This window comes from Sus scrofa, chromosome 3 (assembly GCF_054392235.1).
Source record: "Sus scrofa isolate SSC_HxYL_T2T_F1_AM1 chromosome 3, Sscrofa_HxYL_maternal_Yorkshire_Landrace_v2.0, whole genome shotgun sequence".
Taxonomy (NCBI): Eukaryota; Metazoa; Chordata; class Mammalia; order Artiodactyla; family Suidae; genus Sus; species Sus scrofa.
Genome location: NC_139385.1, coordinates 56,264,683 through 56,287,555, shown reverse-complemented (window position 1 = coordinate 56,287,555; position 22,873 = coordinate 56,264,683). Strand labels below are relative to the sequence as shown.

Here is a 22,873-nt window from a genome sequence, read left to right as displayed (position 1 = left end):
ACAAAGTGATTCAGTTATCCATGTATACACATCTGTTCTCTTTCAGATTCTTTTCCTGCATAGATTATCACAGAATATTGGGTAGAGTCCCCTGTACTATACAGCAGGTCCCTGTTGGCCAGTCATTCCATATATCTCAGTGTGCATATGCCAGTCCGAAACCTCTAGTCCATCCCTCCCCCTCTCCCACTGTCCCCTATGGTAGCCATAAGTTTTTCAAAGTCTGTGAGTCTGTTACTGTTCTGCAAGTAAGTTCATTTGTATCCTTTTTTTAGATTACACATACAAGTGATATCATACGATGTTTGTCTTTCACTGTCTAATTAACTTCACTTAGTATGATAATTTCTAGGTCCAGTCATGTTATTGCAAATGGCAATATTTCCTTTTTATGGATGAGTAATACTGCATTGTATATATGTACCACATCTTCTTTATCCATTTCTCTGTTGATGGAATTTAGGTTGCTTCCATGTCTTGGCTATTGTAAATAGTGCTCCAGTGAACACTGGGGTGCATGTATCTTTTCAAATCATGGTTTTCTCCTGATAGATGCCCAGGAGTGGGACCGCTGGATCATATCATAGTTCTATTTTTAGTTTTTTAAGGAATCTTCATACCGTATTCCATAGTGGTTATACCAATTTATATTCCCACAGTGTAAGAGAGTTCCCCTTTTTCCACACCCTCTCTAGCATTTATTGTTTGCAGACTTTTTTCTTTTTTTTCTTTTTTAGCCACCCCATGGCATATGGAATTCCCAGGCCAGGGGTCACATCCAAGCCACAGTCTCCACCTAAGCTGCAGCTGCAGGAACTCTAGATCCTTAACCCACTCTACCAGGCCAGGCATTAAACCTGCATCCCAGGGCTCCCAAGATGCCACAATGGGAACTCCTGTTTGTAGACTTTTTGATGGTGGCCATTCTGGCTGGTGTAAGGTGGTACCTCATAGTAGTTTTGATTTGCATTTCTCTAATAATTAACAATGTTAGACATCTTTTCATGTGTTTTTTGGTATCTGTATGTCTTCTTTGGATAAATGTCTATTTGGATCTTCTGCCCATTTTTTGATTGGGTTGTTTGTTTTTTTGATATTGAGGTACAGGAGGTGTTTGTATATTTTGGAGATTAATCCCTTGTCAGTAATCCCTTGTCAGTTTAGCCCCTGACAGTTAGGAGCCCCTGTAAGGACCTAAAGACACCAAAAGCCTAGAGACAGTTAGGTTTCCTCTGAAATCCCCAGATGCTGGATCTGTCTGAGTTCCCAAGAGGAAGTGGCTTTGAGTTGCATTTCAGAGACCCTGAGAGGAAACTGGCTCCATCCTCAGAATCAAAAACATGCTGGGGAGTTCCCACCCAGGCTCAGCAGAAATGAGCATGTTCGTTCCCTGGCCTTGATCTGTGGGTTAAGAATCCGGTGTTGCTGTGAACTGTGGTGTAGGTCGCAGATGTGGCTCAGATCTAGCATGGTTGTAGCTGTGCTATAGGCCGGCAGCTTCAGCTCCGATTCGACCCCAGGTCTGAGAACCTCCATATGCCGAAGGTGCCGCCCTAAAAAAAAAAAAAAAAAAGGGGGAATTGTCAGACCTACCTGCTTTCCTTCCATAGTGCCCCTGTGAGGAGCCATGACCCCCCCCCCCCCACCGCCACACACACACACACAGAGGACAAACCCGTCCTGAGGCCCTTTTCCACAGTTTGGAAAAGAAAGCCAAACAGAAAGGCGCCCAGACTGAAGTACTGCACCCACCAGTCACAGGTGGTAAAAGAGTCATGATGAGACTAATAATGAGATGATGACGGGGTGGGGGCGGGGGGTGGGGGGTTGATGGGAAGGTCCTCATCCCAAGAGACAGCTGAACCTATAGGAACATTGTTCCACATTTGTCAAGGTGGTTGGAAAAGATGTTAAAGCTGAGACTCAGTTTAGGGGGACCGTCTTTCTGGAGCCTCATTTCCTGTGTATGGCTGCTGCTGTTGGTAGTTTATGCCTGTGGGTTGTGGTTAGGCCAGGAGATGTTCGCTTTCCTTTTTCTTGCTCCTGTTCTGCTCTTTCCAGGGAAGGTGGAAGGGACCTAAATTGGAGAGCCAGCTCCTTTCTTTTTCTCGCTCCCCCTGTGGTCTCGTGCGCACAGGTGCTCTGTTCGTGGCTTCTTTTAAGTCTTTCACCAGCACAAATACTAACCAGCAACAGGAAACTCTGGCCACATCACAGAGCTGTTACAAAGTCACTGGGGCTCCTCTGAAGAGGTGAAGGGCCTAATGCAAAAGCGGAGGACTCGGCATGGCTGAGTGTTTTCCTTCTCTTCTCTGTCCCCCAAGAGACACAGTAACATTATAAGAAGCCTGGAGAAGAAGGAAAAATTACCCACAATCCCCAACATCTTAGCATTATCATTGGCATCCTCTCTAGGTACAGCCCCGCTGTTTATTCCACATCTGTGTGTTTCACAGGCTGTTCTTCAGTATGTACACACCTGCCTGTAGGCCAACAGCAGGAGTGAACACTTGTCAAACGTTGAGCAGAGGCCAGCCTGTGTTTTACAAATATTAATGTGTTAAAGGCACCACAACCCTAAGAAGTAGTTACTAATAGAATGGCAAGTGGGGAAACCGAGGCACAGATCAGCAACGGAAGGGGCAGAACTGGCCTCCACGCTGCAGACCCCGTGCCCTCAGCTCTTCCCTGCCCCATCCCATGGGTGCCCCAGGACAACCCCCAGACAGATGGCTGTGAATGGCTGCACAGCATCCTCTTGAACAGACTTTGTTCCATGTCGATGAGTGATTTTACCCACATGTCATTTTCTGGTACATTGTATGATTTTTCCTAACAGTTTATTTTGAGGGGGTGGGCATTGCATATTGCACAAGAGTGACTTCTATAGTTAAAAAAAAAAAATTCACAGGTCTGTTTGATGGCCAACAATCACACGTCTTGTGAAGCCTAACCCCTCCTTTTTTGGACCCCTGTGCAGATATATTGGATGGCTTCATATTGAAAGAAAAAAGACATCATATTGGATGTCTTACTTGAATCTTTGTAAATGAGAAATAGAGGGGCCATAAAAATATTTTAAATTATCATACAGAAAATAATAAATTTTTCTCGTGTTGGTTTATTGTTATATAAGTTTTGATGCAGATAAATTCATGTACCATCACCCCAATTAGGACGTAAAACAGTTTCCTGACCGCAAACACCTCTTCCTGCTACCCCTTGGTAGTCACCCTTGCCCCCATGGCTAACTCCTGGTAGCCGCTGATCTGTCCCCCATCATTATTGTTTTGTCATTTAGAGAATGACATGTAGGTGGAATCATATAGTTTTTAATTCTTTGAGACTGGCTTCCTTCATTCAGCATTATGCCTTTAGGATCCATCCAAGTTGCGTGTATCAATAGTTCATTTCTTGGAGTTCCCGTCGTGGCGCAGTGGTTAACGAATCCGACTAGGAACCATGAGGTTGCGGGTTCGGTCCCTGCCCTTGCTCAGTGGGTTAACGATCCGGCGTTGCCGTGAGCTGTGGTGTAGGTTGCAGACGCGGCTCGGATCCCGCGTTGCTGTGGCTCTGGCGTAGGCCGGCGGCTACAGCTCCGATTCGACCCCTAGCCTGGGAACCTCCATATGCCGCGGGAGCGGCCCAAGAAATAGCAACAACAACAACAACAACAAAAGATAAAAGATAAAAAAGACAAAAAAAAAAAATAAAATAAAATAAAATAAAATAATGAACATTTAAAAAAAAAAAAAATAGTTCATTTCTTTTTTTTTTTAATTGCTGTGTCATGTTGTCTTGTATGGTTCTATCACAGTTTTGCTTTTTCCATTCACTTACTGAGGCGCCTATGGGTTGTTTCCAGTTTTTGAGAGTCTTGAATGAAGTTGCTATAAAAATTCATGCGTAGGTTTTTTTTTGTTTTGTTGCTGTTGTTGCTGCTTTTTAAGGCCACACCTGCAGCACATGGAAGTTCCCAGGCTAGGGGTTGAATCAGAGCCACAGCCACTGGCCTACACCACAGCTCACGGCAACACCAGATCCTTAACCCACTGAGCGAGGCCAGGGATCAAACCCGAGCCCTCATGGATTCTCATCAGTTTCGTTGCTGCTGAGCCACGACGGGAACTCTGAAAAGACTATCCTTGATCAGTCAACTGCTTTCACACCTTTGTCAGAAAAATCAATTGTCTTGATCAATCAACTGCTTTCACACCTTTGTCAAAAAAATCAATTGTCTGTGCATGTGTGGGTCTCTCTCTGAGTTCTCTGTTCTGCTCTATGAAGCTATGAGCCATCCTTCACCCCTACCACACCATCTAGGTTACTGTGGCTTTATTGTAAGTCTTAAAATTGGATAAATTTATTCTACTTCTTCAGAATTGTTTTTGCTATTCCAATTTTGTTGCCCTCCCATATACATTTCAGAATTGGTCTGTTGATGTCTGCCAAAAGTACTGCTGTCATCTTAGGTTCTTTTGAACAAAACAGCAAGTAAGGAAACAAGTACACAGCATTTGGCTGGCTAATGAATAGTTTCATTGTACAAAAATACAAGTGTCGGAGTTCCTGTCGTGGCTCAGTGGTTAACGAATCCAACTAGGACCCATGAGGTTGTGGGTTCGATCCCTGGCCTCCCTCAGTGGGTTAAGGCTCTGACGTTGCCATGAGCTGTGGTGTAGGTCACAGACACAGCTCGGATCCCGCATTTCTGTGGCTGTGACGTAGGCTGGCAGCCACAGCTCAGATTAAACCCCTAGCCTGGGAACTTCCATATGTCACAGGCGCGGTCCTAGAAAAGACAAAAAGACCAAAAAAAAAAAAAAAAAAAAAAAATACAAGTGTATCTCCAATGATGGAAACTCCCAGCTTTTATAAATACTAAAAAGGGATGTCTTTTCACAGTTTGATACTATGTAGCCACAGGTAAAGCTGAAAGTACAAAATGCATCATAGAGAAAATGGAAAATCAAGCTTTTATTCAAATCTCTACTGCTTACTAGTCAGTTCCTTGGGAAGAAATACCTTCTGTTCCTGCTAGAATGGCCCAAAGCTAGGTCTCAGCCATATAAATGTGCTTCACCAGCAGGTCCGAGGTGTCATTCTGTCCTCTGTGTCCTTGGTCTTACAATCCATGAACACAGGATACTTTCCCAATTATTTAGTACTAACTTAATTCTTTGATTTTGTAGTTGTCAGAGTATAAGTTTTGTACCTCTTTTGTTAAATTTATTCCTAAGTATTTTGTTGTCTTAATTTCATTTTCAGACAGTTCATTGTTAGTGGGTAGAAATACAGTTGATCTTGTGCGTCAGTCAAGTATCCTGCTACCTCTTTGAACTCGTTTATTCGTTCTCCCACATAATTCTCTTTTAAATGACTTTTGGTCACAGTCTGCAACAATAACATAGTTTTGCTGGTAAAAAAAAAGAAGCACAAATGAGTAGTACCTGATATTCATTATATTTTCGCAAATGACAGCAGATTTGATATTTTTTGGCACCCAAATCCTTTCCAAGAACCTAGGATCTAGAAAAATCAAATGCCCCAGATATACAGAACAGAAGCATTAGGGCTTTCATGCCTGATTTGCTAACATTTTTTAAACAACCCCATCATATGAGGGTAAAGGATAATTGTTTTTGTTGTCTACGATTGACATGTATCTTAGTTGGGAAATATCAATCATGAAAAATTCATCCTCTTCATGAGCACCACTTTAGGAGACTTGTTACAAACCAAGTTTCTTGGGCTCTTTAATCACAGAAATTGATAAGAGGCCATATGAGAGATTCAGACAAGGAGGAAGAACATGTGACAGGTGCCCTTGCTCCTCGTTCCGAGGGATGGGAGGCGGGGGTGAAGGGAGGCTTGTTCCCTAAATGGGGTGAGGGTCGGGGTGGATCCTGGGTCAGACCGGAGGGGTGGTCGTCCACCCCCTTGGTGGTGCTGTGTGCAGGGATCATGCCTGGTACCTGCTTTTGCTCCTGGCCCTTCGGAAGTGGCAGCTGGATTTTGGCCTTTTTGTATCTTATTGTTCATACCTTGCCCCTCTGCAGCATGCATGCAGTGCTTTTTAGTCCCATAGAGTTTCTCTGTATCTGTTGCTCAAGAAAATGTTTGTCCCGGTACAAACACTGCAGCAAAGGGTCCCAGGTTCCATGTCCCAGCCTGTCTCAGATTCATGTGTCATAAAGGATAAGCCATGGGGAGAACGTATCCCAGATGGACCATTTCTGATTTCCAGAAGCTTGTAAACCCTCATCTTTGGGGCTCTGACTGCACTGAAATACTGAGTACCTACTCAGAAGTCTTCCTCAGTTGTCATCCTCATAGTCAATCCCAACACAGCTGGTTTTCTAACACACAGCCTGGTTTGACTTTTACAACATAGGGAAAAAAGAAACAAAAAACACTAGACTGTTAAAACTCACAGGAAAGCCCTAGAAAAACAAAAAAGAAAATTCCCAAATACTTACTTGCGATCCTTTGGTCCTGGGAAAGGGGAATAAAGACTATCCGTCTTTCGGTCTAGAAGAAGAAAAGTATCTTTCAAAACATTTCAAAGTAAAAATTGATAGCAGATGTGGCTGCATAATTGGAAACAGCACCGTCTCCGTGGGCTTTTTGCCCTCAAAATATTAGGCTCTCCCCCAACGCCCCTCTCTCACCCAAGTCAGACTTCCCCTCTTGTCCCCTCCCTATCCTGCCACCACTCAGAAGGACGCAAGGATCGCATATGACCTCATAACTTGTGAAAAGAATCTTATTCACTGTCAATACTTTTAAAGAAGGGGAGAAGAAAACATGATATTTGCCAAGAAGTTTAGGGTTTACTGTTTTTTTATTTGTTTATTTTTCATTGCTTTTTAAAACCTTATTTGTAACATTAGTGATAAAGAAATTTCCTTGTTTCTTGGCCCCACTTCTAAGAAATGAACCCATAATTCCCCCCCCCCAAATGGAAATAACTTGCCAGATTTTCCTTTTAAAAAATAATCTTTCTGGAGTTCCCGTCGTGGCTCAGTGGAAATGAATCTGACTAGCATCCATGAGGATGCAGGTTTGATCCCTGGCCTCAATCAGTGGGTTAAGGATCCAGCATTGCTGTGAGCTGTGGTGTAGGTTGCAGACGAGGCTCAGATCTGGTGTTGCTGTGGCTGTGGTATAGGCCAGCAGCTATAGCTCCAATTTGACCCCTAGCCTGGGAACCTCCATAATCCCCGATGTGGCCCTAAAAAGAAAAAAAAAATCTTTATGGCGTTCCCTGATGGCCTAGCAGGTTAAGGATCCAGCATTGTCACTGCTGTGGCACAGATGCAATCCCTGGCCCAGGGACTTCTGCATGCCGTGGGCACAACCAAAAAATATGTCTATAATAACGTGTATTCTTGTTTTCCCACCCATAGCATATTCCTCTGCAGACACTGTTGAAGTTCATGGTGGACATTGCCCAGGGAATGGAGTATCTGAGCAACAGGAATTTTCTTCATCGAGATTTAGCTGCTCGGAACTGCATGTAAGCGTCCTGGCCCTTCCTGGAGGAAGGGGAGGGTTGGACTTTGTGGTGTTAGATCTTTGGTGAGGCGGGGATGGCCTGTTGCTGTTAAAATATAAAGCAGGGCTAGGTTTGGGAGGGGATAGTGTGGAGATGGGTTTTCTACGGCTCTGATGAATGACTGGGTTTTTGCTTGGGGCTTTTCGCTACGTCTGCCTCCAAGGGTCTGGTTGGCTTCCAAAACTTTCCCCAGCGACTCCTTACTTATTTTCACACTCTCACTCGGCCAGGAGGGCTTGGTGTGATCTGTGAGATGCTGCCCCATGGCCATCAGCTTACATGGATCCAGAGTTACATAGAAGTCAGCTAATCGTGAAGACAGTAATGAAAATCATAACAGTTTTGTCTCTCCATTTTCATGATGCTGCCTTGTGAAGATGCATTGTACTGACTGTACACAAGCTTTCCTTTTGCCCCAGAGAGACAGGGGCTTATACAAGAATTTTGAACTTCAGCGCTCCCCAGCTCCTCAGTCCACTTCAACAAAGCCATTATCTGCTGTAAATCTTCAAAACACAATTACTGCTTCTCTCTTTTTGAAGTATAGTTGGTTTACAATGTTGTGTTAGTTTCAGGCGTATAGAAAAGTGATTCAGGTGTGTGTGTGTGTGTGTGTGTGTGTGTGTGTGTGTGTATGCACATAAAGAACATACATATATATAACATATATATATATAGTATACATGTACATATAGAATATATATACACATAAACTATATAGTATTTAGTGTGTGTGTGTGTGTGTGTGTGTGTGTAATATATATATATATATATATATAGTATACACATAAAGAACATATATTTTTTTTTCTTTTTAGGGCTGCACCCATGGCATATGGAGGTTCCCAGGCTAGGGGTCTAATTGGAGCTGTAGCTGCCAGCCTACACCACAGCCACAGCAACCTGGGATCTGAGCCGCGTCTTCGACCTATACCACAGCTCATGGCAACGCCGGATCCTTAACCCACCGAGCAAGGCCAGGGATCGAGCCCACATCCTCATGGATACTAGTTAGGTTCATTAACCACTGAGCCACGATGGGAACTCTTGATTTTTTTTTTTTAATTTAAATAACTTATCTACCATGGGGGGGAGAATCATGAAAACCTTTTTTCCTCCTTAATATATTCATGTTTTTCCCACCACATAAAGTGACCACCAGTTCCGTTTGCCCAGAACTGAGGGGTTTCCCCAGATATAGCACTTTTAATTTAATTTTTTCTGCTTATGGCTGCACCTGTGGCATATGTCCGAGCTAAGGGTTGAATCAGAGCTGGGGCTGCAGGTGTATGCCACAGTTATGGCAAAATTGGATCCAAGCCTCATCTGTGACCTGTGCTGCAGCTTGCAGCAATGCCAGATCCTTAACCCACTGTCTGAGGCCAGGGATCGAACATGCATCCTCACAGAGACAACGTCAGGTCCTTACCCCCCCTGAGCCACAATGGGAACTCCAGGGGACTTTTAATTTTAAAAGTCAGTGTCAGATAGAAGAATAGACTTGTGGTTGCCGGTGGGGAGGTGGGGGGGATGTGGCATGCATTGGGAGTTTGGGATGAGCAAATGTAACTATCATATAGAGAATGGATAAAGAACAAGGTCCCACTGCATAGCACAGGGAGCTATATTCAGTATCCTGTCATAAACATAATGGAAAAAATATGAAAAAAGAATATGTGTAATACATGTATAACTGAATCACTTTGCCGTACAATAGAAATTAATACAACTTTGTAGATCAGCTATACTTCAATAAAATAAATTTAAAAGGAAAAGTCTGTTGGGCAAATAGGGACAAGGTGGTCACCCTATATCCAGACCACTTATTCCTCCTCCTCCTCTCCTTCCTGTCGCAGTTTGGGCTGTAAATACCATTGTGTTCCTTTAATTTTCCAGTTAATTCCTCAGGTACCACCCCACCATCTTAGCAGTAAGTCCAATGTCCTCTTCTTACAGCAGGTGCTTCCCTACCTCCCCCAAACTGTCAGGAGGCTCACTTAGTCCACAGAGCCAGGGCTGCTGCATCCAGCAGGAAGGCTCCTGAGCTCTAGACGAGTCTGCCCCTGGGACCTGGCTTAGAGCTGCTGCTCTTTCTACTTCTGCGTGGCACTTCTGTTCCCTCCAGATGGCTCCATCCTCAGTGCCCAGGTACCCTGGCTGGTACAGATCCCTACACAGAACAGAGGGTTGCCCGGTTATAATTCTTCTGATGCCCCCTCACTGGCTCTGCCATTGGTCCTCAAACAGGACCCTCGCAGATTGACAGGGTCTGTATCTTTTCGTGACTTACCATGAATGCTTTCAGCTGCATTGGGTGCAGACCTGTGATGTAAGGCTTTGCCTCTGAGGTCGCTGGGGACATGAACTCACTCTGTCTCTCTCTGTAGGTTGCGAGATGACATGACCGTCTGCGTGGCGGACTTTGGCCTCTCTAAGAAGATTTACAGCGGCGATTACTACCGCCAAGGTCGCATCGCTAAGATGCCTGTGAAATGGATCGCCATAGAGAGTCTCGCAGACCGAGTCTACACCAGTAAAAGTGACGTGGTATGTACATAGTTTTGATTCAGGGCCCCACACTGCAAAGATGAAGGCCTGCTGGAGTTCCCTGGTAGCCTAGTGATTAAAGGATCCGTTGTCATCACTGCTCTGGCACAGGTTCAGTTCCTGGCCTGGGAACTTGTGCGTGCCATGGGTACAGCCAAAAAAAATGGTGAAAGCATGCTGAAAGAAGTGACTCAAGCTGGTGCAGCAGGACATCTTCCTCTTCAGTAAACTGAAGACTGGGGCACGCTCACAGCCCTCTTTATCATTAGATGCTTTCATTCAAGTGGAACACTAGATTCTAGTGAAGCATCTTGACGTTCAAAGGACGGCACAGGCCCTTAATTTATTCCCACTTTGCTTTGCTACAATATAGTGACTTATTACTTACAATTAAGCTATTTCATATTCATATTAAATTAAATGAATTCATCCAGTGGCTCTTGGAACCAAGATGCTCTATAAAAGGTGCTGTGTAATGATACCCTTAACCATAGATCAGGAAAAGAAAACACTTGCCCACCACTCTCAGAACAGAGTATTAAACAGAGCATTGCGGCAACGGATAGTTAGAGCTGCCTTTGTCAAATTTCCCAAACAGCTTCAGTTAAAAATGGGGAACTGTGACGTTCCAACCCCACGTTATTGCCATGTTGAGAGGGCAGCGTGTCTCAAACATAATTGTCAGCTTTGTGCACACTCGTCAGGGCTCTAAGGAAGTGACCTTTCCCAATGAAAAAGTCCATTCAGCTGTGCTGGAAAGACTTGCGTCCTGATGTTGTCGCTTTGTCCTCAGTGGGCATTTGGCGTGACCATGTGGGAAATAGCCACACGAGGAATGACCCCCTATCCCGGAGTCCAGAACCACGAAATGTATGACTATCTTCTCCACGGCCACAGGCTGAAACAGCCCGAGGACTGTCTGGATGAACTGTGAGTCAGCCGCTCTATATCATAGAGCACCGGGCAAGCACCTGGGGACACATGGCCACGGGGGCGGGGACGCTTGGCCAAGGGTTTATGGGCAGAAGGTGGCAGGAACAGGCCGGAAGCCTCTCCTGGGGTGGGAAGTGGTGTGTGCACATCTCTAATGAGCCCCCCACACAGGATCTGAGGTTCCCTAAGTGCCCCTAGGAAATACCGTCTGCCCTCCATATGGGGGGATGCAGAACCCGCAGATACGGAGGGCCGACTGTACAGGACCTGAGCATCGGCAGACTTTGGTGTTTTCCAGGGCTTCTGGAACCAATCTGTCACGGGTACCGAGGGAGCACTATATCACTTATAGATAAACAGGTTGACTTAACAATGCATGAGGGGAGTTCCCTGGTGGCCTAGTGGTTAAGGATTCAGCATTATTGCTTCAGTGGCTAGGGTTTAATTCCTGGGTCAGGAACTGCTACGTGTGGGAGTGGCCAAAAAATAAAAATAAATAAAAATTGAAAAAAAAATGCATGAGGTACTCAGATAATTCCCTGCCCTCTTTTGCTGCAGTTGTGCTTCTCTTTCTCACTTTTTTTTGGGAGGGGGGCGGTGCCTATGGCATGTGGAAGTTTCCGGACCAGGGATCAAACCCACCCCACAGGAGTTCCTGTTGTGGCTCAGGGGGTTAAGAACCCAGCTAGTGTCTAGGAGGACAGAGATTCAATCCCTGGCCTCACTCAGTGGGTTGAGAATTGGGCGTTGCCACAAGCTGTGCTCTTAGGTCCCAGATGCGGCTCAGACCTGGTGTTGCCAGTGCCTGTGCGTGCGCTGGCAGCTGCAGCTCCAACTTGACCCGTAGTTCAGGCAACTTCCTTATGCCTTGTGCGGGGCCCTAAAAAGAAAAAGAAAAAAAAAGCCCCATAGCGGTGACCTGAGCCACGTCAGCGACAACACCAGATCCTTAACATGAGGCCACCAGGGAACTCCAATGATTCTCTTTTTATTCCACATTTTAAACAAACTCATCCCAGGAATATCTCAAAATTTAGACCCCCTAGCCTAGGAACTTCCGTATGCTGCAGGTGTGGCTCTGAAAAAAAAAAAAAATATTTATGGCACTGCCTCTAGTGTGGTGATCCAAACCTTCCTAATGCCAAGTCTCTCCCCAGTAACACAGGCTTAAAGAGGGGTGTTCTCACCATATTTAGCAAGAACATTTTAGGACCATGGGCCTGCACGGGCTCTGTCATGGAACACCGTGCTGGGGCTCTGGGGCAGGAGGACTGCAGGGGTCCCCCTGCCCCCCCACCCCCAACACACACTGGCCCTGCCTCCTCACACCACGTCAATGAGAGGACCTCCGTCAGTTTGCATGTGGGCCTCCCAGATCCCATCCCAGCCAACCATGAGGAAACTTCTTTGATCAGAACCTTACTCTGCTTGGTGGTGGTGGTGCTGGTGATTATGATGGTAAATCCATCACATTAAGAAAAGAAACAGGGAGTTCCCGTCGTGGCGCAGTGGTTAGCGAATCCGACTAGGAACCATGAGGTTGCGGGTTCGGTCCCTGCCTTGCTCAGTGGGTTAACGATCCAGCGTTGCTGTGAGCTGTGGTGTAGGTTGCAGACGCGGCTCGGATCCCGCGTTGCTGTGGCTCTGGCGTAGGCCGGTGGCTACAGCTCCGATTAGACCCCTAGCTGGGAACCTCCATATGCCGTGGGAGTGGCTCAAAGAAATAGCAAAAAGACCAAAAAAAAAAAAAAAGAAAAAAAAAAGAAAGAAAGAAAAGAAACAGGATTTCCTGTAGTGGCTCAGTGGTTAACAAACCCAACTGGTAACCATGAGGTTACGGGTTCAATCCCTGGCCTCACTCAGTGGGTTAAGGATCCAGTGTTGCCATGAGCTGTGGTGTAGGTCATAGACACAGATGTGAGGCTATGATGTAGGCTGGCAGCTGCAGCTCCATCTCGACCCCTAGCCTGGGAACCTCCATGTACCGGGGGTGCGGCTTAAAAAAAAAAAAAAAGAAAGAAAGAAAAATGTGAGCCCTTTAAAAATACCGTGAAATCCTAATTCAATTAGACCTGGGGTTTCACGGTAGTTTCTGAAAGGGCCACAGGAATGAAATGTTTGCTTCTGAAAATGAGGAAGCCATTTCTATGAAACAATACTGAATGAAGAGTTTTGTTGCTATTTCTTTCTTGGCTGCCTTTGTGCTCCAGGAGAAGTTGATTATCTGGGGTCTTAGCAAGGTCTAAGCCATGTCACATTGTGGTTTTAGATGTTTCATGTGGAGCCATGCTGAGTCGGTTTTCTGGGAGCTTTGGTAGGTGAAAGAGTTGCAGTGTCAGCACGTGGCGGGTAGCTGGGGAAGCAGGGCGGAAGCAGCGGCTTTGTGGTCCCCAGGCCCCAGCTGGCCCTCTGTGCCTCAGGTTTGCAGAGGCTCTGGTGAACCAGGCCTACTTTCAGGTCCCCTCTCAATGCTGGTGAACAGCATCCACCCCCAGAGAGCCATGTGTGTTTCCATATCTGAGGCGTCTTCTTTTAAAAACGAGACAGATAACTTCCCTTTTTTTTTTTTTTTTTTTTTCGTCTTTTTGTGTTTTAGGCCTGCACCAGCGACATATGGAGGTTCCCAGGCTAGGGGTCGAATCGGAGCTGTAGCCTCTGGCCTACACCAGAACCACAGCAATGTAGGATCTGAGCTGTGTCTGTGACCTACACCACAGCTCACGGCAACACCAGATCTGTAACCCACTGAGCGAGGCCGGGGATCGAACCCTCATCCTCATGGATGCTAATTGCGTTCGTTAACCACTGAGCCACGATGGGAACTCCAAGACAGATAACTTCTGAGCTTCTCATCTGTTTGCTATCTAATCTTAGTGGAGATGAGCAGACTCCTGTGTTGAGTTGCTCTTCAGTCATTTTATAGTCAGCTCTAAGAAATACAGTGATAGTGGGAGTTCCCATTGTGGCTCGGGGGGTTAAGAACCTGACACAGTGTCCATAAGGAAGTAGGTTACTCCCTGGCCTTGCTTAATGTGTTAAGGATCCGGCATTGCCAGTTGGAGATACAGCTCTGATCTGGCATGGCTATGGCTCTGATGTAGGCTGGCAGCTGTGGCTCCAATTTGACCCCTCGCCTGGGAAACTCCATATGCCTCAAGTGTGGTCCTAAAAAGGAAAAAAAAAAAAAAAAGTTATGATTCCACTATGCTGTAGAATATTAAGTGTGCAAGATAGTATTGTGGCTAAAAAAATAACATACATGACATTAATTCCAAAACCCTTTGTTGGTAAAAAATGCAAACCATCATCTGAGCCTTCAGCAAGTCATAATCTTTTTGCTTGAGCATCTTGCCTCGATGGGGGAAGTTGCCAACTGATCAGAGTGGCCGTTACTGAAAGTGGGGGTGACCATGGCCATTTCTTAAAATAAGACAAACTTCTTGAAAGAAGTTTGCCGCACTAATTGACTTCCTTTCACCAGCAATTCCTCTGCAGCAGGCAGTGCTATTTGATAGCATTTTACCCACAGTACAACTTCCTTAAAATTTGGAGTCAGTCCTCTTAAACCCTGCTGCTGCTTTATCAACTAAGTTTATGTAATATTCTAAATTCTTTGTTCTCATTCCTACGGTCTTCACAGCATCTTCACCAGAAGGAAACTCCATCTCAAGAAACTTCCTTCTTTCCTCATCCATAAGAAGCAATTCCTTCCTATGGCTCAGTGGGTTAAGGATCCAGGGTTGTCACTGCTGTGGTGAGGGTTCAGTCCCTGGCCCAGAAACTTCCATATGCCACGGGCGTGCCACACCCCCCACCCCAACCAAGCAACTCCTCATCCATTACAATTTCATCATAAAACTGCAGCAATTCAGTCACATCTTCAGGCTCCATTTCTGATTCTCTTGCTATTTCCACCACATCTGCAGTTTTTCCACTGAAGGCTTGAACCCCTCAAAGTCATACATGAGGACTGGAAACAACTTCTTTCAAACTTCAGTGTGTATTGATACTTTCACCTCTTGCTATGAATTACAGTTTTTTTCCAGCCACACCTGTGGTGTACAAAAGTTCCTGGGCCAGGGATCAAACCTGAGCCCCAGCAGTGAGTCCTTAATGACTAGACCACTAGGGAACTCCTACAAATGTTCTTAATGGCATCTAGAATGCTGAATCTTTTTCTTTCTTTTTTTTTTTTGTTTTTTTGTTTTTTTGGTTTTTTTGGTTTTTCATCTTTTTAGGGCTGCACCCACGGCATATGGAGGTTCCCAGGCTAGGGGTGGAAACAGAGCTGTAGCCACCGGCCTACACCACAGCTACAGCAATGTCAGATCTGATCTGCGACCTACACCCCAGCTCATGGCAATGCCGTATCCTAACCTACTGATCGAGGCCAGGGATTGAACCTGTGTCCTCATGGATGCTAGTCAAATTCGTTTCTACTGAGCCACAATAGGAACTCCAGAATGCTGAATCTTTTCCAGAAGGTTTTCAGTTTACCTTGCTCAGATTCATCAGAGGAAGCTCTGTCTGTGGTAGTGATAGCTTTACAAAATGTATTTCTTAAATAATAAGACTTGAAAATCTAAATTACTCCTTGATCTTTAGGCTGCAGAATATGTTAGCAGTCATGAAAGTAACATTAGTCTCACTGTACGCTCCATCAGAGCTCTTGGGTGACCAAGTGCATTGTCAATGAACAGGAATATTTTGAAAGGACTCTTTTTCTCTGAGCAGTAGGTCTCAACAGTGGGCTGAAAATATTCAGTAAGCCATGTTGTGAATATGCTGTCATCCAGGCTCTGTTGTCCTATTTATAGAGCACAGGAAGAAAAGATTTAACATCATTCTCAAGGGCCCTAGGACTTTTAGAATGGTAAACAAGCATTGGCTTCAACTTAGTCGCCTGCTAACTTAGTCCCAAATAAGAGGGTCAGCCTGTCCTTTGAAACTTTTTTTTTTTTCAGGGCCACACCAGCAGCATATGAAGGTTCCCAGGCTAGGGATCCAATTGGAGCTACAGCTGCCAGACACAGCCACAGCCACAGGATCTGAGCCGCATCTGTAACCTACATTGCAGCTCATGGCAACATAATTGGCATAATTTCAATATTGTGTCTCGGGGAATGGAAGGGAGAGTGAGGAGAAAGGACCAGTTAGGGGGGCAGTCAGAATTCACACAACACTCACTGATTAAATCTGCCGTCTTACATGGACACAGTTTGTGGTACCTCAGAAATATTATAACAGTAACATCAAAGATCACTGATCACAGGTCACCCTAACAAATATAATATTAATGAAAAACTCAAAATATTGTGAGAATTACTGAAATGTGACACAGCAAATGCCAAGTGAGCAAATTCTGTTGGAAAAATGGTGCCAATAGACTTGCTGGATGTAGGGGTTGCCACTGACCTTCAATTTGTAAAAAAAAAAAAAAAAAAAAAATGCAGTGCCTGTGAAGTATAATAATAATAATAATAATAATAATAATAATAACTAAGCGCAATAAAACAGGCTCTGCCTATACCAGCAAACCACAGAAGCCCAGGGCTGGGCAGGGCCTGGGGTTGCCACACTTGTGGGAACTTTGGCACAGTGACATCGCAATGAATGTAAATGAGTGGGTCAGGGTGCCTGTTTCCTTCAGGAGATTCTGGCTCTTCTGTCTCCTGTCTTATTCTTCTCATCGCCTCCAGGAACCTAATACATCCTTTGGGTGGCATCCAAAGCAACTTTTCTAAAATTTATGACCCGACCATAGGATGCAGCTACACATGATCTTTCCCGTGGTTCCCCACTGCCCACCAGGCAGAAACATGGGCTGCGGGAGTTCCTGTTGTGGCTGACATAGTATCCATCTGGATGTGGCCTGGCCTTTCTCCGTGGGTTAAGGATCCAGCATTGTCATAAGCTGCGTCATAGGTCACAGGTGGGGCTTAGATCCAGCGTTGTGGTGGTTCTGGCATAGGCCAGCAGCTGCAGCTCCGATTTAACCGCTAGCCTGGGAACTTCCATAGGCTGCAGGTGTGGCTGTAAAAGGAAAAAGAAAATAAAAGAATATGGGCTGTGGTGCCAGATATTCCTTGATGTGGGTCACAGCTTCACCCTGGTCCTGGGACCAACATCACCCTTTCTGGATCCTCATCTGCAGAAATGGGGATAACAGTACCTATGTGTGCGTTATGCTGCTGAACAAGCTAGTATCCCTGAAAGTACCTTACACGATGGCTGTCAAATAGTAAACACTCATGATTTATTATTGAGTCAGTGATTATTATTTTTACTGGAGGAGGTAGAGGTCACAGACAAGAGCAGAGGCCCTGGTGTCTGCAAACAGACAGGTTTCATGTGTTTGTCCTTCATGGAGCAATAGCAGGTACTTTGAAACAGAGCAGCCCCCTCCCTTCCCAGCCAGGAAGCTGTGACCGCCGGGAAGCAGGGGCTGTCTCTGCCCAGGACTCACCTGCCGCTGTCATAGCACTGCCCTCATTTTTCACACACCTGCCCACCCCAGCCCACCTCTCCATTTCATTCGTCGAGCCTCTCAGGGACCAGACGACAGTGGGAGTGGAGACGAGCTGACGCCCCCGCCTACTCCGAGGACTCCCATTCACCCCCAGCTTCCCCCAGGCCCTCCACTCCCATCTGAGGCATCCCAGGCCCCAAGAGGGAGTGAGATAGCATCGCTGTGGGCTAAGGGCAGCGCTGGGATCAGACCCATATGCTGCCTGCACAGTACACGCCTCCGCATGGTACGCAACTTGAAGCTCTGTGCTGAGCCATGCTCAGAGGCAGGAGCAGAGCAGGTGCTTGAAGAATATGGGTAAATCCATACATTTATAAATTCCATCCATCTGCATCATCACATCTTTTTAAATCCAAATTTTAGGTTCTGGTGAGATATACGTAACGTAATAGGGTACCATCTGAACCATTTTTAAATGTATGGTTCAGGAGTGACAAGGACACTGAAATAATCATGCAACCTTTACTGCTCTCCATCTCCAAATTCTTTTTATCTGAGGAGTTTCCTGGTGGCACAGTGGGTTAAGTATCCAGCATTGTTGCAGCTGTGGCTCAGGTGGCTGCTGTGTGCACAGGTTTGATCCCTGGCCCAGGTACTTCTACATACTGCCTCCCACTGCAAAAAAAAAAAAAAAAAAAAAAGCCACAACTGAAACTCTGTACCTATGAAACGGCAACTCCTCATCCTCCACCCCCCCCACCCCTGGCAACCATGTGATTGCATCTTTTATAAAATCTCAACAGAAAAATAAAATGACTATTTACAAAGGCAGCTACCAAACTTATTTTTCATTCCACCCACAAAATCAAAATCATTCACCATGACAGCCCTCCCATTACTCATCAGTACAAGCCCTCTTGTATTGTTCTTGGTCCACTGCTATGGAGTCACCCTTTTGTGGGAGCAGCTTAGACAGGATACATGTTCACCATGTTTTTAAAAGTCATGTTTCTATTTTTAGCTATTTCATAAAATACTGAAAGTAAAAGAAGTTTCAAAGTAACAAGGCTACTATGCTGTGTGAAAAAAGATTATTTAAATGCTTTCTCCTGAGACATGGAATAAATGAAAGCAAATTAAATATACCTGGCCCTCACTTAGACCTTCTAACTCAGCTCTGCTTTTTTTTCTTCTTAGGGCCCCACCTGCAGCATGTGGAAATTCCTGGGCTAGGGGTGAAATCAGAACCACATCTGCAACCTACACCGCAACTTCTGGCAATGCCGGATCCTGAACCCACTGAATGAGGCCAGGGATTGACCTGCACCCTTATGGATACTAGTTGGGTAACTCACTGAGCCACAATGGGAACTCTGAACTCAGCTTTTTTAAATTTATTAATTTATGTTTTGGCTGCACCTGGGCCAGGGATCAAACCCACACCACACCAGTGACAGTGCCAGATCCTTAACCCACTGAGCCACCAGGGAACTCCCTAACTCATCTCTCTTGATGACAAACCCAATTCAGTGGTCTAGAATGGAAGTCAGACAACCTTATCTGTAAAGTGCCAAATAGTAAATATTTTCAGTTTTGCAGTCCATTAAGGTCTCTAGCAACGACTCAACTCTGCCGTTGTGGGGTCAGCAGCTTAAACAATATGTAACCAAATAAATGTAGCTGTGTTGCATTAAAACTGTATTTACAGGAGTTCCTGTTGTGGCGAAGTGGAAACAAATTTGACTAGGAACCATGAGGTTGCTAGTGGGTTAAGGATCTGGTATTGCTGTGAGCTGTGGTGTAGGTCCCAGATGCAGCTCGGATCTGGCGTTGCTGTGGCCGTGGTATAGGCCGGCAGCTGCAGCTCCAATTCAACCCCTAGCCTGGGAACCTCCATATGCCGTGGATACAGCCCTAAAAAGCAAAAAACAAAACAAAACAAAACAAAAAACTGTATTTACAAAACAGAAGGTGGGCCAGATTTGGCCCATGGGCCATAGTTTGCCAACCTCTAGAATTAAAAAAAGGACCTGAAATATTCTCTCCCAGATACAATTGCCACATAGTCCTCTGTTCCCGAAGACAGAGGATCCCTTATCATGCACCCATGGAACATTTATAAAAGTCGCATGGTGGGTTCCTTGGTGGCTCAGCAGATAAGGATCCAGGGTTCCCTGCAGAGGTGGCGTGAGTGGCAGCCTGGCAAGAGTTTGATCCCTAGCTGGAGAATTTCTGCATGCCAGGGCACAGCCAAAAAAATAAAAAGCTTGCAAAAATATTATAATACAAGGAAGACTTCAGTAATTTCCTAAAAGTAGGACTACTGCCGATTAAAAGATAATAAAATCAACCATGAGGTGAAAATAAGGGCTGACTTGCATTAAGGGCTCCACGTACTGTGCCAGAAGGTAACTGACTCTTTGCTTCTAGGTATGAAATAATGCACTCGTGCTGGAGAGCTGAGCCCTTGGACCGCCCCACCTTTTCAGTGCTGAGGCTGCAGCTAGAAAAGCTCCTGGAAAGTCTCCCTGAAGTTCGGGACAAAGCGGACGTCATTTACATCAACACACAGTTTCCGGAGAGCTGCGAGGGCTTGGCCGAGGGCTCGGCCCTGGTCCAGCTGGACTTGAACATTGATCCGAACTCTGTAATCGCTTCTTGTGCTTCCGGCGCTGCGGTCAGCGTAGTCACGGCGGAAGTGCACGAGAACAGAGCTGAGGAGGGAAGGTACATCCTCAACGGGGGCAGCGAAGGATGGGAAGATCAGGCTTCTGCCAGCCTGGCCCCGGGGCCAGCGGGAAAGAACGGTACTTTCCCGGAGGACAGACGGGGAAGGAATGGGGCATCCTGGTCCCAGTCGAGCACGCTGCCCTTGGGGAGCCCATCACCAGATGGACTCTTGTTTGCTGACGACTCCTCAGAAGACTCAGAAGTCCTCAAGTGAGGGGAGTTGAGACCTTCCCCCACCAAGGAAATTCCACCTTAACAGAATCCACGGACGCTTGATATTTGGGGTATTTGTCTCCCTTACCAGGGAAACGCCACAGCCCGAAAGCACCACGTGAATGTTGCCAAGTACGTCATCATTTAAAATACGTAATATATATTTATTTAAAGAGAAAATATCTATATGTATATGGTGGAAAGAGACGAAGATATTCTATTTTAATAAAAGATGACATATCTCCTGTCACTTATCTTACAGATCTTAAAATTTAAGCTCTAACAGCCTCATCTCTACGACAGTCCCTGGATGTTAACATTTGCCCAAAGTTGTTTTTCTTAAAGTTCTCTTTCTTTTTCATGACTGTTAAATATTTGTAAAATGAAATGCCATGTTTGACTTTGCTTCTGGTCTTAAGAAAAATCTGATGTTCTCCCACAGATCATCTATTTGTTAAGAATGATTCATTTCGTACTTAAAGGTGCATGACTGATTCATCCTCCAATATGGCTTCCTAATAAAATGTGAATGAGGAAGGAGGTGTAGTACTTACTCCAGACTTGGGAAGACCATGGTCACTGGCTGACTGCCTTTGCAAAGAAATTCCCTTGATGCCTGGTTCTTGATGCAGCTGCTCTGACCATTCCTGGCATTGTTTTATTTTGTTGTTGTTTTTGGGTTTTGTCTTTTTGTCTTTTCTAGGGCTGCATCTGCGGAATATGGAGGTTCCCAGGCTAGGGGTCTAATCAGAGCTGCAGCTGCCAGCCTACACCACAGCCACAGCAACGCAGGATCCGGGCCACTTCTGTGACCTACACCACAGCTCACAGCAATGCCAGATCCTTAACCCACTGAGCGAGGCCAGGGATCGAACCCACAACCTCATGGTTCCTAGTCAGATTCATTAACCACCGCACCACTACAGGAACTCCCTGGCATTGTTTTTTTAAAGATATGGAAAAATCACTCCAGAGAGCCCAGAGGAAGAAGAACAAGAAATATTAAAGGGTTCAAAAATACAATCTGAGTGGAAAGATTTAAAATAAATTGTAAGGGAGTTCCTGCTGTGTCTCAGTGGGCTAAGAACCCAGCTAGTATCTATGAGGATGCGGGTTCGATCCCTGGCCTCAGTGGGTTAAGGATCCAGCCTTGCTGAAACCTGCATGTAGGTCACAGATGAAGCTCACCACAGATGCGGCTTGGCTGCAGCATTGCTGTGGCTGTGGTGTAGGCTGGCAGCTACAGCCCTGATTTAAGCCCTAGCCTGGGAACTTCCATATGCTGCAGGTGTGGCAAATAAAATAATATCATATAAAATAAAATGAAAATAGGAGTTCCCTCGTGGCTCAGCAGATTAAGGAGCCAGCATTGTCATTACTGTGGCTCTTGCTACACCTGTGGCCTGGGTTCGATCCCTGACTTGGGAACTTCCACATGCCAAAAATATAAATAAATAAAATAAATTGTAGAAGAGAGTCCAAGAAGTGAAGCACTTTTCTGTGGGAAGGCATGACTCTTGGGAGGGTGACCCAGGCAGTGGGCGGAAACAAGCTTAGAGCTCAGGACCCCTGAGTTCACGTCCTGGCTCTGCTGGGTCATAACAGCCTTTGCTGGTTGAGCATTTGTCATGTGTCAGGCACTGAATGTGAACTGTACACTTAATCTGTGCATCATTAACATGGGTCCTAGAGCCATCATCATGCATGGAAGCCCAGGCTGGAAAGGTTGGGTAACCTACTGTTACCACATGTGGCCCACATCTCAAGAGGGCTGGAGCCAGAATTCAGAACAAAGTACCTGATTATGGCTAGTTCTGAGTGTGTGATTTGGGAGCCTGTTCCAGAGCTTCTTGGCCTTTTAACTTTATTTCACACATAGATTACACTTACTGTGTGGCCAGGCCTGGCATTTATTTCATCCTTGTAACAACCCTACCAGGTAGGTACTATATTATCTCCACTTCACAGATGGGCAGACTGAGGCAAGAGGAAGCTAACTTAGTCTGCTAGTAAAGCAGTAGACTGATTGGATCAGCTTCAGCTCCCTCAGCCCCCAGAGCAGCCATGTAGGCCCAGGGCCACTGGCATCCTCAGGCCTGTTGCACTTGCAAACAGCCTCACTCAAGCTACCACAGCCTGCAAGAATCCATGTCTGCCCTGGGCTCAGAGGTGTGGCCCTCATTGCCTGGCTCCTGGTCCTAGCTGCCAGTGCAGGTGCCCCAGTCTCAAGGGTCAGCTGGCTCTACTGTTCCTGTGAAATGCTCCAGACAAGAAAGTTCTAAGGGTTGGAAAAGAATCTGCATTGTTATGAGAAATGTCAGCCTCACATTTTTTATCAGTGAATGAAAATAGAAAAGGCTTTTAGATTCTATAGAAAGAATTTTCCACTGTTAGAAATTTTTGAATGGTTTAAAAATCAATAA

The 22,873-nt window shown here is 45.6% G+C and overlaps 1 protein-coding gene across 1 annotated transcript in view; it reads left to right on the top strand.

Annotated features, from left to right (window-relative positions):
• The window catches only part of MERTK (MER proto-oncogene, tyrosine kinase), a 132,112-nt gene extending 111,125 nt beyond the window's left edge, over positions 1–20,987 (top strand). Inside the window, exons 16-19 of the mRNA XM_021087030.2 lie at positions 7,410–7,519; positions 9,946–10,105; positions 10,899–11,035; positions 19,938–20,987. Coding sequence (XP_020942689.1) covers positions 7,410–7,519; positions 9,946–10,105; positions 10,899–11,035; positions 19,938–20,451 — 921 coding nt within the window. The 3' untranslated portion in view covers positions 20,452–20,987. The remainder of the gene's footprint in view (positions 1–7,409; positions 7,520–9,945; positions 10,106–10,898; positions 11,036–19,937) is intronic.
• The last annotated feature ends 1,886 nt before the right edge of the window (positions 20,988–22,873 follow it).